We start from the raw sequence: 15,038 nt of genomic DNA, 5'->3' as shown, positions 1-15,038 counted from the left end.
GTGATCAGTGTCCTGTACCTTTCTGGATCATTAGTGGTGTGGTGATCAGTGTCCTGTACCTTTCTAGGTCATTAGTGGTGTAGTGTGGTAATCAGTGTCCTGTACCTTTCTGGATCATTAGTGGTGTGGTGATCAGTGTCCTGTACCTTTCTGGATCATTAGTAGTGTGGTAATCAGTGTCCTGTACCTTTCTGGATCATTAGTAGTGTGGTAATCAGTGTCCTGTACCTTTCTGGATCATTAGTGGTGTAGTGTGGTGATCAGTGTCCTGTACCTTTCTGGATCATTAGTGGTGTAGTGTGGTGATCAGTGTCCTGTACCTTCCTGGATCATTAGTGGTGTAGTGTGGTAATCAGTGTCCTGTACCTTCCTGGATCATTAGTGGTGTAGTGTGGTGATCAGTGTCCTGTACCTTCCTGGATCATTAGTGGTGTGGTGATCAGTGTCCTGTACCTTTCTGGATCATTAGTGGTGTGGTGATCAGTGTCCTGTACCTTTCTGGGTCATTAGTGGTGTGGTAATCAGTGTCCTGTACCTTTCTGGATCATTAGTGGTGTGGTGATCAGTGTCCTGTCCCTTTCTGGATCATTAGTGGTGTGGTGATCAGTGTCCTGTACCTTTCTGGATCATTAGTGGTGTAGTGTGGTGATCAGTGTCCTGTACCTTTCTGGATCATTAGTGGTGTGGTAATCAGTGTCCTGTACCTTTCTGGATCATTAGTGGTGTGGTAATCAGTGTCCTGAACCTTTCTGGATCATTAGTGGTGTGGTAATCAGTGTCCTGTACCTTTCTGGATCATTAGTGGTGTGGTGATCAGTGTCCTGTACCTTTCTGGATCATTAGTGGTGTAGTGTGGTGATCAGTGTCCTGTACCTTTCTGGGTCATTAGTGGTGTGGTGATCAGTGTCCTGTCCCTTTCTGGATCATTAGTGGTGTGGTGATCAGTGTCCTGTACCTTTCTGGATCATTAGTGGTGTGGTAATCAGTGTCCTGTACCTTTCTGGATCATTAGTGGTGTGGTGATCAGTGTCCTGTACCTTTCTGGATCATTAGTGGTGTGGTGATCAGTGTCCTGTACCTTTCTGGATCATTAGTGGTGTGGTACTCAGTGTCCTGTACCTTTCTGGATCATTAGTGGTGTGGTAATCAGTGTCCTGTACCTTTCTGGATCATTAGTGGTGTGGTGATCAGTGTCCTGTACCTTTCTGGATCATTAGTGGTGTGGTGATCAGTGTCCTGTACCTTTCTGGATCATTAGTGGTGTGGTGATCAGTGTCCTGTACCTTTCTAGGTCATTAGTGGTGTAGTGTGGTAATCAGTGTCCTGTACCTTTCTGGATCATTAGTGGTGTGGTGATCAGTGTCCTGTACCTTTCTGGATCATTAGTGGTGTGGTAATCAGTGTCCTGTACCTTTCTGGATCATTAGTAGTGTGGTAATCAGTGTCCTGTACCTTTCTGGATCATTAGTGGTGTAGTGTGGTGATCAGTGTCCTGTACCTTTCTGGATCATTAGTGGTGTAGTGTGGTGATCAGTGTCCTGTACCTTCCTGGATCATTAGTGGTGTGGTGATCAGTGTCCTGTACCTTTCTGGATCATTAGTGGTGTGGTGATCAGTGTCCTGTACCTTTCTGTGGTTTGGTTGCCTTGGCGACATGTTTCATGACCACACTCTCCAGCCCCTTCCTTATGGACTTGGGGGAGGCGGAGACTAAGCCAAGCTCCTCCCAGCTCTCTGACATCTTCTGTTCCACCTTCTCGTCCTCCGCCGCTCGGCCCGCACGTTCTATCAACTACAGACACACACACACACATTATAAACCTGCACATTCTATCAACTACACACACATTATAAACCTGAACTTCCATCGTTCAGACACACACATATGCTCTCTCTCACACACACACACAGGCCCTGTTTGAGTGCATAAAATCTGTGATGCATTGTGGGTAAATTGTGACTGACTTAAATACCTACAAAACGGTAATGAGTAATTATGATGATAGTTGATTTTTTCAGTCAGATGAAAGTCACACTCTCTCTCTCTCACCCTCTTGACAGCCAACGTAGCGATGCCCAGCACCGCGGCCCCTCCCACTCCCAGGACCAATCGGGCATTAGCCAGCAGGAAGTTTATCACCACGGCGATGCCCTCCTCGCCCCGGCTCCTCCCCCACCGGAAGTCCATCACTTCCTGTCCGGCAGAGTCACCTGATAGAAACAAGAAGCAGAGAGAGAGATGACTTTCCGTTTCTGTTGAGGGATATATATGTATAGGCAGGGGGGCGTAACTTTCACTGGGGAGATGCCCCCCCCCCCACCCCAAATTCTGAAATGGCATTTTTGTCCCCCCCAGTTTTATCATTGAAATGTGAAACAAAACGAGGCTTTAGGACCTTGCAGACGCCTCTGAGCAGTCGGGTTTGGACACGCCTACTCATTCAAGGGTTTTTCTTTATTTTTACTATTTTCTACATTGTAGAATAATAGTGAAGACATCAAAACTATGAAATAACACATATGGAATCATGTAGTAAACAAAAAAAGTGTTAAACAAATCTAAATATATTTGAGATTCTTCAAAGTAGCCACCCTTTGCCTTGATGAGAGTGTTGCACACTATTGGAATTCTCTCAACCAGCTTCATGAGGAATGCTTTTACAACAGTCTTGAAGGAGTTCCCACATATGCTGAGCACTTGTTGGCTGTTTTTCCTTCACTCTGCGGTCCAACTCATCCCAAACCATCTCAATTGGGTTGAGGTCGGGTGATTGTGGAGGCCAGGTCATCTGATGCAGCACTCAATCACCCTCCTTCTTGGTCAAATAGCCCTTATACAGCCTGGAGGTGTGTTGGGTCATTGTCCTGTTGAAAAACAAATTATAGTCCCACTAAGCACAAACCATGATTTTTGCCTTCATTATTATTCTACAATGTCCAAACTTTTGACTGGTACTGTATACGACTGGTTCAGTCTCCAGAACCTAGACCTATCAGTCAACACCAGAGATAGGAGGTGACAGGTCTAGCATCTAGAGACTGAACCAGTCCTGTCAGTCAACACCAGAGATAGGAGGTGACAGGTCTAGGTCCCGGAGACTGAACCAGTCAACACCAGAGATAGGAGGAGACAGGTCTAGGTCCCGGAGACTGAACCAGTCAACACCAGAGATAGGAGGTGACAGGTCTAGGTCCTAGAGACTGAACCAGTCAACACCAGAGATAGGAGGAGACAGGTCTAGGTTCTAGAGACTGAACCAGTCCTGTCAGTCAACACCAGAGATAGGATGTGACAGGTCTAGGTCCTAGAGACTGAACCCGTCCTGTCAGTCAACACCAGAGATAGGAGGTGACAGGTCTAGGTCCTGGAGACTGAACCAGTCCTGTCAGTCAACACCAGAGATAGGAGGTGACAGGTCTAGGTCCCGGAGACTGAACCAGTCCTGTCAGTCAACACCAGAGATAGGAGGTGACAGGTCTAGGTCCTAGAGACTGAACCAGTCAACACCAGAGATAGGAGGTGACAGGTCTAGGTCCTAGAGACTGAACCAGTCAACACCAGAGATAGGAGGTGACAGGTCTAGGTCATAGAGACTGAACCAGTCCTGTCAGTCAATACCAGAGACAGGAGGTGACAGGTCTAGGTCCTAGAGACTGAACCAGTCCTGTCAGTCAACACCAGAGATAGGAGGTGACAGGTCTAGGTCCTAGAGACTGAACCAGTCAACACCAGAGATAGGAGGTGACAGGTCTAGGTTCTAGAGACTGAACCAGTCTAATCAGTCAACACCAGAGATAGGAGGTGACAGGTCTAGGTTCTAGAGACTGAACCAGTCTAATCAGTCAACACCAGAGATAGGAGGTGACAGGTCTAGGTCCTAGAGACTGAACCAGCCCTATCAGTCAACACCAGCGATAGGAGGTGACAGGTCTAGGTCCTAGAGACTGAACCAGTCCTGTCAGTCAACACCAGAGACAGGTGGTGACAGGTCTAGGTCCTAGAGACTGAACCAGTCCTGTCAGTCAACACCAGAGATAGGTGACATGTCTAGGTGACATGTCTAGGTTCTAGAGACTGAACCAGTCCTGTCAGTCAACACCAGAGACAGGTGGTGACAGGTCTAGGTTCTAGAGACTGAACCAGTCGTATCAGTCAACACCAGAGACAGGTGGTGACAGGTCTAGGTTCTAGAGACTGAACCAGTCTTGTCAGTCAACACCAGAGATAGGTGACAGGTCTAGGTCGTAGAGACTGAACCAGTCCTGTCAGTCAACACCAGAGACCGGAGGTGACAGGTCTAGGTCCTAGAGACTGAACCAGTCAACACCAGAGATAGGATGTGACAGGTCTAGGTCGTAGAGACTGAACCAGTCCTGTCAGTCAACACCAGAGACCGGAGGTGACAGGTCTAGGTCCTAGAGACTGAACCAGTCCTGTCAGTCAACAGCAGAGATAGGAGGTGACAGGTCTAGGTCCTAGAGACTGAACCAGTCCTGTCAGTCAACACCAGAGATAGGTGGTGACAGGTCTAGGTCCTAGAGACTGAACCAGTCCTGTCAGTCAACACCAGAGATAGGAGGTGACAGGTCTAGGTCCTAGAGACTGAACCAGTCCTATCAGTCAACACCAGAGATAGGAGGTGACAGGTCTAGATCCCGGAGACTGAACCAGTCCTATCTCTGGTGTTGACTGACAGGCCTGTGTCACACTTTCCTTTCCCAGCTCTACGTGACCGTTTTCTGTTGGTGTCATATTTATCTCCTGCTGCACCTGGCAGACAGAAATAGCCTCAGCAGATCATTCTGACAGAAAGCAGAGTCAGGTCATAGGATGTCCCCTTGGCTACCCTGGCACTAGACGGAGCCCAAGACTTCATCCCAAATGGCACCCTATTCTCTATGGGCCCTGGCCAAAAGTAGTGCACTATATAGGGAAAGGAGTGCTATGGGCCCTGGCCAAAAGTAGTGTACTATATAGGGAAATGGGTGTCATTTGGGATTCAGCCCAGTCTATTTAAAGACTGAGATGAGCTCCATTTGTGCAGGTCACATTATATTCCAGCTACTGTATATTCCTGGACCTGCTCAGATATAACAACCACCAACCAACTACCAGGGACCAGAACCTCAACGTCCAAACTCTCTACATATGTATCTGCCATGGACCATATTGACTTATTCTCCCTGTGTCAGTATGTGCAACCCGAGACACGTTGTCCAATTCCAAATTCCAGGCATCAGCTGAGAAAGGGAGCTAGCTATTCATTCACCAAATGTTGACCCTTTTCTAGTACAATAACACACATCAACATAACGGGGTCGATATATCTAACTCGCTGTAGCCATATCTATTGACAAGGTTAAGAGGACGTGTGTGATAGCTAGCTAGCCTGAGATAGTAGTTACAAAGCTAATACAGGTGAACCGTCTCTGTTTATCTCCCCTTCGCCCAGTGTTTAATTGCAGCTGGTCTGGTTTGGTGGGATGGGCGCCGTACATTTAAACGTTTGTTTTGAAACTAGCTAGGTTAGCTGGTTAGCAGTAAATCAACTATCCGTAAAAACGCTGTAACGTTACTGTGAAAAGACAGCGGCCCGGATCTCACCGCACATCAACATGAGCGGGACAAAACTTTTGTTTTGCATCCTAACAAGAGAAACTTGTTAGCCATGTAGCTAGTTATGTTAGCCACATTACGTTAGCTAGCTAAGTTAGCCACATTACGTTAGCTAGCTACAGCTGTTGTTATCATTTAGCTTAGCTGTTCGGGGACTACTCACCAATCTACAACTTCTGCTATATTGTATTCAAACTCCAATCCATTTTGTTAAAATAAAAATATAAAAGCACCGTTATTTAGCCGACTAGTCGACCATATCTTGTCTTTTGATTATCTGTCACCATGAAAAGAACACACGTCATACATAGTTACGGTTACCTAGGGTCGGATCCCCTCTCGCAGACGTTACATGCCTCACGTCATCGGATGGCATATAATGTTCTTAGATTAAAAATTAAAAATATATTAAAACATATTTAAAAAAATAATATATATATATAATGTTCTTAGATTTACAATTTAAAAAAAGATATATAATGTTCTTAGAATATATATATATTTTTTAATCTAAGAATATTATATATATATATATATTTGTAATTATTATATATATATATATATATATATATATATATATATATGGCTATATATATGTTCTTAGATGATACGTAAAATACCTGTCAAGGCGTTGTAAGATCTGGCAGGCGGGACAAAAAAGCTGTTAGAATTGTAAGTGTATGCATGTCCCTTAAGGTCCTTGTGTAATTGTAATGTGATATTGTACCCCCTAGCTCGATTGTCCATTGTTTGTATGCTTGTGTTCTCTCATGTGCTTTATGTATTGATTTGTTGTTAATAAAAAATTAAATTAAAAATCTGGCAGGCGGAAGAAACGCCTGTGCAGAGGAATACGCCCATTACATTGTCCATGTAATTGACAACCAGGCGGACCAATGGCAGGAGACGTTATGTTCTGACGTTGACGTTTGGGGTCTTTGCAGCTGAAGGGGTGGGAGTTGTATTTATTTATATTTTACCCCAAAACACGCATAAAAATATTGTGTGTAAAACATAATTTAGTCGGAACTAGGACATTTCCGACCTGCTAACTAACTGGTTTGCCTGTGTTCAAATAGTTAGCAAGTTGGACATTTCAGAGTTATTACCTTTTCAATTTGCGGAGAACATTAATTCGACCTGGTTTTGATCATTAATTAGCGTATAATCCCGCGTTTTTTCTCTTATTTTGGTTGTTGTTGTGTTTATTATGGATCCCCATTAGTTCCTGCAGCAGCTACTCTTCCTGGGGTTTATTATGGATCCCCATTAGTTATTGCCAAGGAAGCAGCTACTCTTCCTGGGGTTTATTATGGATCCCCATTAGTTCCTGCCAAGGCAGCAGCTACTCTTCCTGGGGTTTATTATGTATCCCCATTAGTTCCTGCAGCAGCTACTCTTCCTGGGGTTTATTATGGATCCCCATTAGTTCCTGCCAAGGCAGCAGCTACTCTTCCTGGGGTTTATTATGGATCCCCATTAGTTATTGCCAAGGAAGCAGCTACTCTTCCTGGGGTTTATTATGGATCCCCATTAGTTCCTGCCAAGGCACCAGCTACTCTTCCTGGGGTTTATTATGGATCCCCATTAGTTCCTGCCAAGGCAGCAGCTACTCTTCCTGGGGTTTATTATGGATCCCCATTAGTTCCTGTTAAGGCAGCAGCTACTCTTCCTGGGGTTTATTATGGATCCCCATTAGTTCCTGCCAAGGCAGCAGCTACTCTTCCTGGGGTTTATTATGGATCCCCATTAGTTCCTGCCAAGGCACCAGCTACTCTTCCTGTGGTTTATTATGGATCCCCATTAGTTCCTGTTAAGGCAGCAGCTACTCTTCCTGGGGTTTATTATGGATCCCCATTAGTTCCTGCCAAGGCAGCAGCTACTCTTCCTGGGGTTTATTATGGATCCCCATTAGTTCCTGCCAAGGCAGCAGCTACTCTTCCTGGGGTTTATTATGGATCCCCATTAGTTCCTGCCAAGGCAGCATCTACTCTTCCTGGGGTTTATTATGGATCCCCATTAGTTCCTGCCAAGGCAGCAGCTACTCTTCCTGGGGTTTATTATGGATCCCCATTAGTTCCTGCCAAGGCAGCAGCTACTCTTCCTGGGGTTTATTATGGATCCCCATTAGTTCCTGCCAAGGCAGCAGCTACTCTTCCTGGGGTTTATTATGGATCACCATTAGTTCCTGCCAAGGCAGCAGCTACTCTTCCTGGGGTTTATTATGGATCCCCATTAGTTCCTGCCAAGGCAGCAGCTACTCTTCCTGGGGTTTATTATGGATCCCCATTAGTTCCTGTCAAGGCAGCAGCTACTCTTCCTGGGGTTTATTATGGATCCCCATTAGTTCCTGCAGCTAGCTGGGTCCAGTAAAGTGAAGGCAGTTATATATAAAAAAAGTAAACCATTCCAATACATTTCACAACACATTGAGTGTCAAGCCACTACTCTACTACCACATATCTACAACACAAAATCCACGTGAACGTGTGTGTTGTCATGTGTCTGTGCCTGTTTTTTCTTCAGTCCCTGTTATTACCTGATGTGGAATAGAATTCCATGTAGTCATGGCTCTATGTGGTACTGTGGAATAGAGTTCCATGTAGTCATGGCTCTATGTAGTACTGTGGAATAGAGTTCCATGTAGTCATGGCTCTGTGTAGCACTGTGTGCCTCCCATAGTCTGTTCTGGACTTGGTGACTGTGAAGAGACCTCTTGTGGCATGTCTTGTGGGGTATGTATGGGTGTCTGAGCTGTGTGCCAGTAGTTCAAACAGACCTCTGGTGGCATGTCTTGTGGGGTATGTATGGGTGTCTGAGCTGTGTGCCAGTAATTTAAACAGACCTCTGGTGGCATGTCTTGTGGGGTATGTATGGGTGTCTGAGCTGTGTGCCAGTAATTTAAACAGACCTCTGGTGGCATGTCTTGTGGGGTATGTATGGGTGTCTGAGCTGTGTGCCAGTAATTTAAAACAGACCTCTGGTGGCATGGCATGTCTTGTGTCTTAAACAGAGAGCTCGGTGCATTCAGCATGTCAGCATATCTCTTACCAAAACAAGTAGCGATGAAGTCAACCTCTACTCTACTTTGAGCCAGGAGAGATTGACATGCATGTCATTCATGTTCGCTCTCCATGTGCATTTAAGGGTCCAAGTCCTCTTTGTGGCACCAGAGTACACAGTAGATCAGTAAATCATTATTGTCAATATTAGTGTGTTTTGTGATGACTGAGCCATCTGACAAATGAATAATGGAGCGGAGTTGACCCTTTTTGTCCTGCACACCTGTGCCCGTCACTCTCGGGGCCTGTCACTCTCTGGGCCTGTCACTCTGAACCTAGACCTGTCCCGTTGAGCCTGTCACTCTCTGGGCCTGTCACTCTCGGGGCCTGTCACTCTGAACCTAGACCTGTCCCGTTGAGCCTGTCACTCTCTGGGCCTGTCACTCTCTGGGCCTGTCACTCTCTGGGCCTGTCACTCTGAACCTAGACCTGTCCCGTTGAGCCTGTCACTCTGGGCATGTCACTCTCTGGGCCTGTCACTCCCAGGGCCTGTCACTCTCTGGACCTAGACTTGTCCCATTGAGCCTGTCACTCTGGACCTAGACCTGTCACTCTCTGGACCTAGACCTGTCCAGTTGAGCCTGTCACTCTGGACCTAGACCTGTCCCATTGAGCCTGTCCAATTCTCCCAGAAGTAGAACTTTACAACCACTAACTCTGGTCCTGTCCCTCTGGTCCTGTCCCACTCTGGTCCTGTCCACCTCTCCCAGGAGTAGAACTTTACAACCACTAACTCTGGTCCAGTCCCACTCTGGTCCTGTCCCTCTGGTCCTGTCCACCTCTCCCAGGAGGAGTATAACTTTACAACCACTCAGTCCAATAAGAAGAGAAACAGTTTAGGAAGATATTATTTTAAAACGGAAGCATTTTTGTGGAACAGTTCTTTTTTTTACAGTTTAAACTAAAACCTAAACAGATCATTACTATTATGTATCAGTCCACAGTTCTTTATACATGAACCCTGTCAGTCGAACAGCAGGTTTACAACAGGGCTTCCCTGAACAAACCCCCCCTGGTCTAAAAGCAGGTTTACAACAGGGCTTCCCTGAACAAACCCCAACTGGTCTAACAGCAGGTTTACAACAGGGCTTCCCTGAACAAACCCCCCCTGGTCTAACAGCAGGTTTACAACAGGGCTTCCCTGAACAAACCCCCCCTGGTCTAACAGCAGGTTTACAACAGGGCTTCCCTGAACAAACCCCAACTGGTCTAACAGCAGGTTTACAACAGGGCTTCCCTGAACAAACCCCCCCTGGTCTAACAGCAGGTTTACAACAGGGCTTCCCTGAATAACCCCCCCCTGGTCTAACAGCAGGTTTACAACAGGGCTTCACTGAACAAACCCCCCCCCCACACTCACCTGCATCCCAAATGGCTTCCTGTAGTGAACTAGGTTTGACCAGGACCCATTGTGCTACCCCCCCCTGGTCTAGCAAAGAGCACAGCACAGGGAACAGTGTACCAATAGGACACGTTATACAGTCCACGGTTCCTCTGTGTACCAGGCAGTAAACCAGGCAGTAAACCAGGCAGTAAACCAGCCAGTCAGTCAGCTCTGTTCATAAATGTCTTTCAACTGTACATCTTATTACAAACGATGGTTACATACATGTCATCATCATCATCCTCATGGCATCTGAACAGACACAAACTAAGAGGTCAGCCCACTCCCGAACGGCTCCCTATTCCCTATCATGGCATCTGAACAGACACAAACTAAGAGGTCAGCCCACTCCCGAACGGCTCCCTATTCCCTATCATGGCATCTGAACAGACACAAACTAAGAGGTCAGCCCACTCCCGAACGGCTCCCTATTCCCTATTATAGTGCACTACTTTAGGTCAGCCCACTCCCGAACGGCTCCCTATTCCCTATCATGGCATCTGAACAGACACAAACTAAGAGGTCAGCCCACTCCCGAACGGCTCCCTATTCCCTATTATAGTGCACTACTTTAGGTCAGCCCACTCCCGAACGGCTCCCTATTCCCTATCATGGCATCTGAACAGACACAAACTAAGAGGTCAGCCCACTCCCGAACGGCTCCCTATTCCCTATCATGGCATCTGAACAGACACAAACTAAGAGGTCAGCCCACTCCCGAACGGCTCCCTATTCCCTATCATGGCATCTGAACAGACACAAACTAAGAGGTCAGCCCACTCCCGAACGGCTCCCTATTCCCTATTATAGTGCACTACTTTAGGTCAGCCCACTCCCGAACGGCTCCCTATTCCCTATCATGGCATCTGAACAGACACAAACTAAGAGGTCAGCCCACTCCCGAACGGCTCCCTATTCCCTATTATAGTGCACTACTTTAGGTCAGCCCACTCCCGAACGGCTCCCTATTCCCTATCATGGCATCTGAACAGACACAAACTAAGAGGTCAGCCCACTCCCGAACGGCTCCCTATTCCCTATCATGGCATCTGAACAGACACAAACTAAGAGGTCAGCCCACTCCCGAACGGCTCCCTATTCCCTATCATGGCATCTGAACAGACACAAACTAAGAGGTCAGCCCACTCCCGAACGGCTCCCTATTCCCTATCATGGCATCTGAACAGACACAAACTAAGAGGTCAGCCCACTCCCGAACGGCTCCCTATTCCCTATCATGGCATCTGAACAGACACAAACTAAGAGGTCAGCCCACTCCCGAACGGCTCCCTATTCCCTATTATAGTGCACTACTTTAGGTCAGCCCACTCCCGAACGGCTCCCTATTCCCTATCATGGCATCTGAACAGACACAAACTAAGAGGTCAGCCCACTCCCGAACGGCTCCCTATTCCCTATCATGGCATCTGAACAGACACAAACTAAGAGGTCAGCCCACTCCCGAACGGCTCCCTATTCCCTATTATAGTGCACTACTTTAGGTCAGCCCACTCCCGAACGGCTCCCTATTCCCTATCATGGCATCTGAACAGACACAAACTAAGAGGTCAGCCCACTCCCGAACGGCTCCCTATTCCCTATTATAGTGCACTACTTTAGGTCAGCCCACTCCCGAACGGCTCCCTATTCCCTATTATAGTGCACTACTTTAGGTCAGCCCACTCCCGAACGGCTCCCTATTCCCTATTATAGTGCACTACTTCAGGTCAGCCCACTCCCGAACGGCTCCCTATTCCCTATTATGGCATCTCAACAGACACAAACTAAGAGGTCAGCCCACTCCCGAACGGCTCCCTATTCCCTATTATAGTGCACTACTTTAGGTCAGCCCACTCCCGAACGGCTCCCTATTCCCTATTATGGCATCTCAACAGACACAAACTAAGAGGTCAGCCCACTCCCGAACGGCTCCCTATTCCCTATTATAGTGCACTACTTTAGGTCAGCCCACTCCCGAACGGCTCCCTATTCCCTATTATGGCATCTCAACAGACACAAACTAAGAGGTCAGCCCACTCCCGAACGGCTCCCTATTCCCTATTATAGTGCACTGCTTTAGGTCAGCCCACTCCCGAACGGCTCCCTATTCCCTATTATAGTGCACTACTTTAGGTCAGCCCACTCCCGAACGGCTCCCTATTCCCTATTATAGTGCACTACTTTAGGTCAGCCCACTCCCGAACGGCTCCCTATTCCCTATTATAGTGCACTACTTTAGGTCAGCCCACTCCCGAACGGCTCCCTATTCCCTATTATAGTGCACTACTTTAGGTCAGCCCACTCCCGAACGGCTCCCTATTCCCTATCATGGCATCTGAACAGACACAAACTAAGAGGTCAGCCCACTCCCGAACGGCTCCCTATTCCCTATTATAGTGCACTACTTTAGGTCAGCCCACTCCCGAACGGCTCCCTATTCCCTATTATAGTGCACTACTTTAGGTCAGCCCACTCCCGAACGGCTCCCTATTCCCTATTATAGTGCACTACTTTAGGTCAGCCCACTCCCGAACGGCTCCCTATTCCCTATCATGGCATCTGAACAGACACAAACTAAGAGGTCAGCCCACTCCCGAACGGCTCCCTATTCCCTATTATAGTGCACTACTTTAGGTCAGCCCACTCCCGAACGGCTCCCTATTCCCTATTATAGTGCACTACTTTAGGTCAGCCCACTCCCGAACGGCTCCCTATTCCCTATTATAGTGCACTACTTCAGCCACTATGTTTTAGGTGTTAATCAGGTGTTTGTTGTGTCATTTGTTAGATATTAGGTTCTGATGAGGTGGCTGACCCTCTGGCCAATAGTAGTGTTACCTAGGGAACAGGATGGTGGCTGACCCTCTGGCCAGTAGTAGTGTTACCTAGGGAACAGGATGGTGGCTGACCCTCTGGCCAGTAGTAGTGTTACCTAGGGAACAGGATGGTGGCTGACCCTCTGGCCAGTAGTAGTGTTACCTAGGGAACAGGATGGTGGCTGACCCTCTGGCCAGTAGTAGTGTTACCTAGGGAACAGGATGGTGGCTGACCCTCTGGCCAGTAGTAGTGTTACCTAGGGAACAGGATGGTGGCTGACCCTCTGGCCAGTAGTAGTGTTACCTAGGGAACAGGATGCCGTTTGAGCTGAACAATAAAAAGGGATATAGCATAGATATATGTTTTCTAGAATATGCAACAGAACGTTTGACTGGCCGGTCGGACCGGTGAAGGGGGTGTTGACACGGTTACCAAGGTTACAGCGGGACGTAAGGTGTGGAAAAACGTTCAGGTAGAAATATGCTATGTAGAAGAAACACGCCTCTCTGACAGACGTAGAATAAGGAACCGTGGTCGGCTCTATCCGTGACATTTCTAGCTGCTCACGTTTCACAACGTTCGGCGACTGAACGTGGCCCCTGGTCAGGTGTTTAGCTGTAACCACGGTTACACCCCTTAGTTAAATCCTGTGTGTTTAATGATGTCAGATGCTCAAATTAAAGTGCTGGAGGGAGGAGGGGTTTGAAAAACGTACTGCCGTGACTCCTCTCCACCCCTCTGACGTTTCATTAAGTCTACGGGCCAAATCAGCACCTGAGAATTGGTGATTTGTCTAATTGATCAGCGCAGGGGAAATAACAGCTCCTCGCGAATCCAACAGTCTGTGGACAGACAGCTACTTATGCCATTTATGTTAGGTGCATCTGTCCACAAGAGAACGAGCCCCCCGCCCCCTACCCTCGCCCCCTACCCTCGCCTGTCCGCCCCCTACCCTCTCCCCCCACCCCCGCCTGTCCAACAGCCAAACTAACAATAAAATAACTAACGATCAACCAATGGGGAAAGTCCAGGTAAAGATGTAGAAGTAAAAGAGGTGACTGTAACAACAGGTCCTGTAGTAAACAACGTAACATGCAGAACGGGGGGGGAGGGGCTTAGAGAAACTAGAAGAAGATGTAGCTCTGGTCCAAGGCGTTACTACTGTAGGTGTCCCCCCCCCAGGCAGACGGAGGGCCCCCCCCCCTACTCTGTCTATGATTATCAGGGTACATGGATACAGGCGGTTAGCAGAGGAACGCCCAGGACCAGAGCTATGGAAAACCCTGATCCAGGAACAGATACTACCTCCCTATAATGGTTCAGGGTGATAGCGTAGATCACTGATCCAGGAACAGATACTACCTCCCTATAATGGTTCAGGGTGACAGGGTAGATCACTGATCCAGGAACAGATACTACCTCCCTATAATGGTTCAGGGTGACAGGGTAGATCACTGATCCAGGAACAGATACTACCTCCCTATAATGGTTCAGGGTGACAGGGTAGATCACTGATCCAGGAACAGATACTACCTCCCTATAATGGTTCAGGGTGACAGGGTAGATCACTGATCCAGGAACAGATACTACCTCCCTATAATGGTTCAGGGTGACAGGGTAGATCACTGATCCAGGAACAGATACTACCTCCCTATAATGGTTCAGGGTGACAGGGTAGATCACTGATCCGGGAACAGATACTAACGGACAAACCCTATGGGGAAAGATCTGACTTTCCTCTGGTTCGTTCAGCCATTCCTACTGGTTCGTTCAGCCATTCCTACTGGTTCGTTCAGCCATTCCTACTGGTTTGTTCAGCCATTCCTACTGGTTCGTTCAGACATTCCTACTGGTTCGTTCAGCCATTCCTACTGGTTCGTTCAGACATTCCTACTGGTTCGTTCAGACATTCCTACTGGTTCGTTCAGACATTCCTACTGGTTCGTTCAGCCATTCCTACTGGTTCGTTCAGACATTCCTACTGGTTCGTTCAGCCATTCCTACTGGTTCGTTCAGCCATTCCTACTGGTTCGTTCAGCCATTCCTACTGGTTCGTTCAGACATTCTGATAATATCAGTCAGTTAACATCACCTTAATGATGAAGTCTTCACGTTGTGGTTCTGATAATATCAGTCAGTTAACATCACCTTAATGATG

The 15,038-nt window shown here is 47.5% G+C and overlaps 1 protein-coding gene and 2 long non-coding RNA genes across 16 annotated transcripts in view; 2 read left to right on the top strand and 1 right to left on the bottom strand.

Annotated features, from left to right (window-relative positions):
* LOC110512416 (mitochondrial dynamics protein MID51-like) overlaps positions 1-6,379 on the bottom strand; it is a 42,680-nt gene extending 36,301 nt beyond the window's left edge. For 2 of the 6 annotated variants that reach the window (XM_036972503.1, XM_036972502.1), the window contains exons 1-3: positions 6,238-6,379; positions 2,051-2,211; positions 1,627-1,792 (exon numbers count right to left, since the gene is read on the bottom strand). In XM_036972503.1, the coding sequence (XP_036828398.1) occupies positions 1,627-1,792; positions 2,051-2,211; positions 6,238-6,364 (454 nt within the window). In that variant the 5' untranslated portion in view covers positions 6,365-6,379. Of the gene's footprint in view, positions 1-1,626; positions 1,793-2,050; positions 2,212-2,592; positions 2,646-5,155; positions 5,179-5,780; positions 6,050-6,237 lie in introns of those variants that run through there. The other 4 variants (XM_036972504.1, XM_036972506.1, XM_036972505.1 and 1 more) reach the window with 4 other exon arrangements.
* A 3,196-nt stretch (positions 6,380-9,575) lies between these two features.
* LOC118947577 lies at positions 9,576-11,983 on the top strand. Of its 8 annotated transcripts, none has more exons than XR_005041818.1 (7): positions 9,584-9,658; positions 9,755-10,585; positions 10,639-10,951; positions 11,005-11,329; positions 11,383-11,512; positions 11,566-11,736; positions 11,855-11,983. It is a non-coding gene; the product is annotated as an uncharacterized LOC118947577 (long non-coding RNA). The 8 variants fall into 8 exon arrangements; XR_005041816.1 differs by having other exon boundaries at positions 9,590-9,658; positions 9,707-10,585; XR_005041815.1 differs by having other exon boundaries at positions 9,576-10,467; positions 10,521-10,951.
* A 169-nt stretch (positions 11,984-12,152) lies between these two features.
* On the top strand, positions 12,153-13,080 carry LOC118947578. Of its 2 annotated transcripts, XR_005041821.1 has the most exons (3): positions 12,153-12,196; positions 12,421-12,526; positions 12,645-13,080. It is a non-coding gene; the product is annotated as an uncharacterized LOC118947578 (long non-coding RNA). The 2 variants fall into 2 exon arrangements; XR_005041822.1 differs by lacking the exon at positions 12,153-12,196 and having other exon boundaries at positions 12,292-12,579.
* The last annotated feature ends 1,958 nt before the right edge of the window (positions 13,081-15,038 follow it).

This window comes from Oncorhynchus mykiss, unplaced genomic scaffold, assembly GCF_013265735.2.
Source record: "Oncorhynchus mykiss isolate Arlee unplaced genomic scaffold, USDA_OmykA_1.1 un_scaffold_169, whole genome shotgun sequence".
Taxonomy (NCBI): Eukaryota; Metazoa; Chordata; class Actinopteri; order Salmoniformes; family Salmonidae; genus Oncorhynchus; species Oncorhynchus mykiss.
This window is presented reverse-complemented; position numbering and strand designations above follow the sequence as displayed.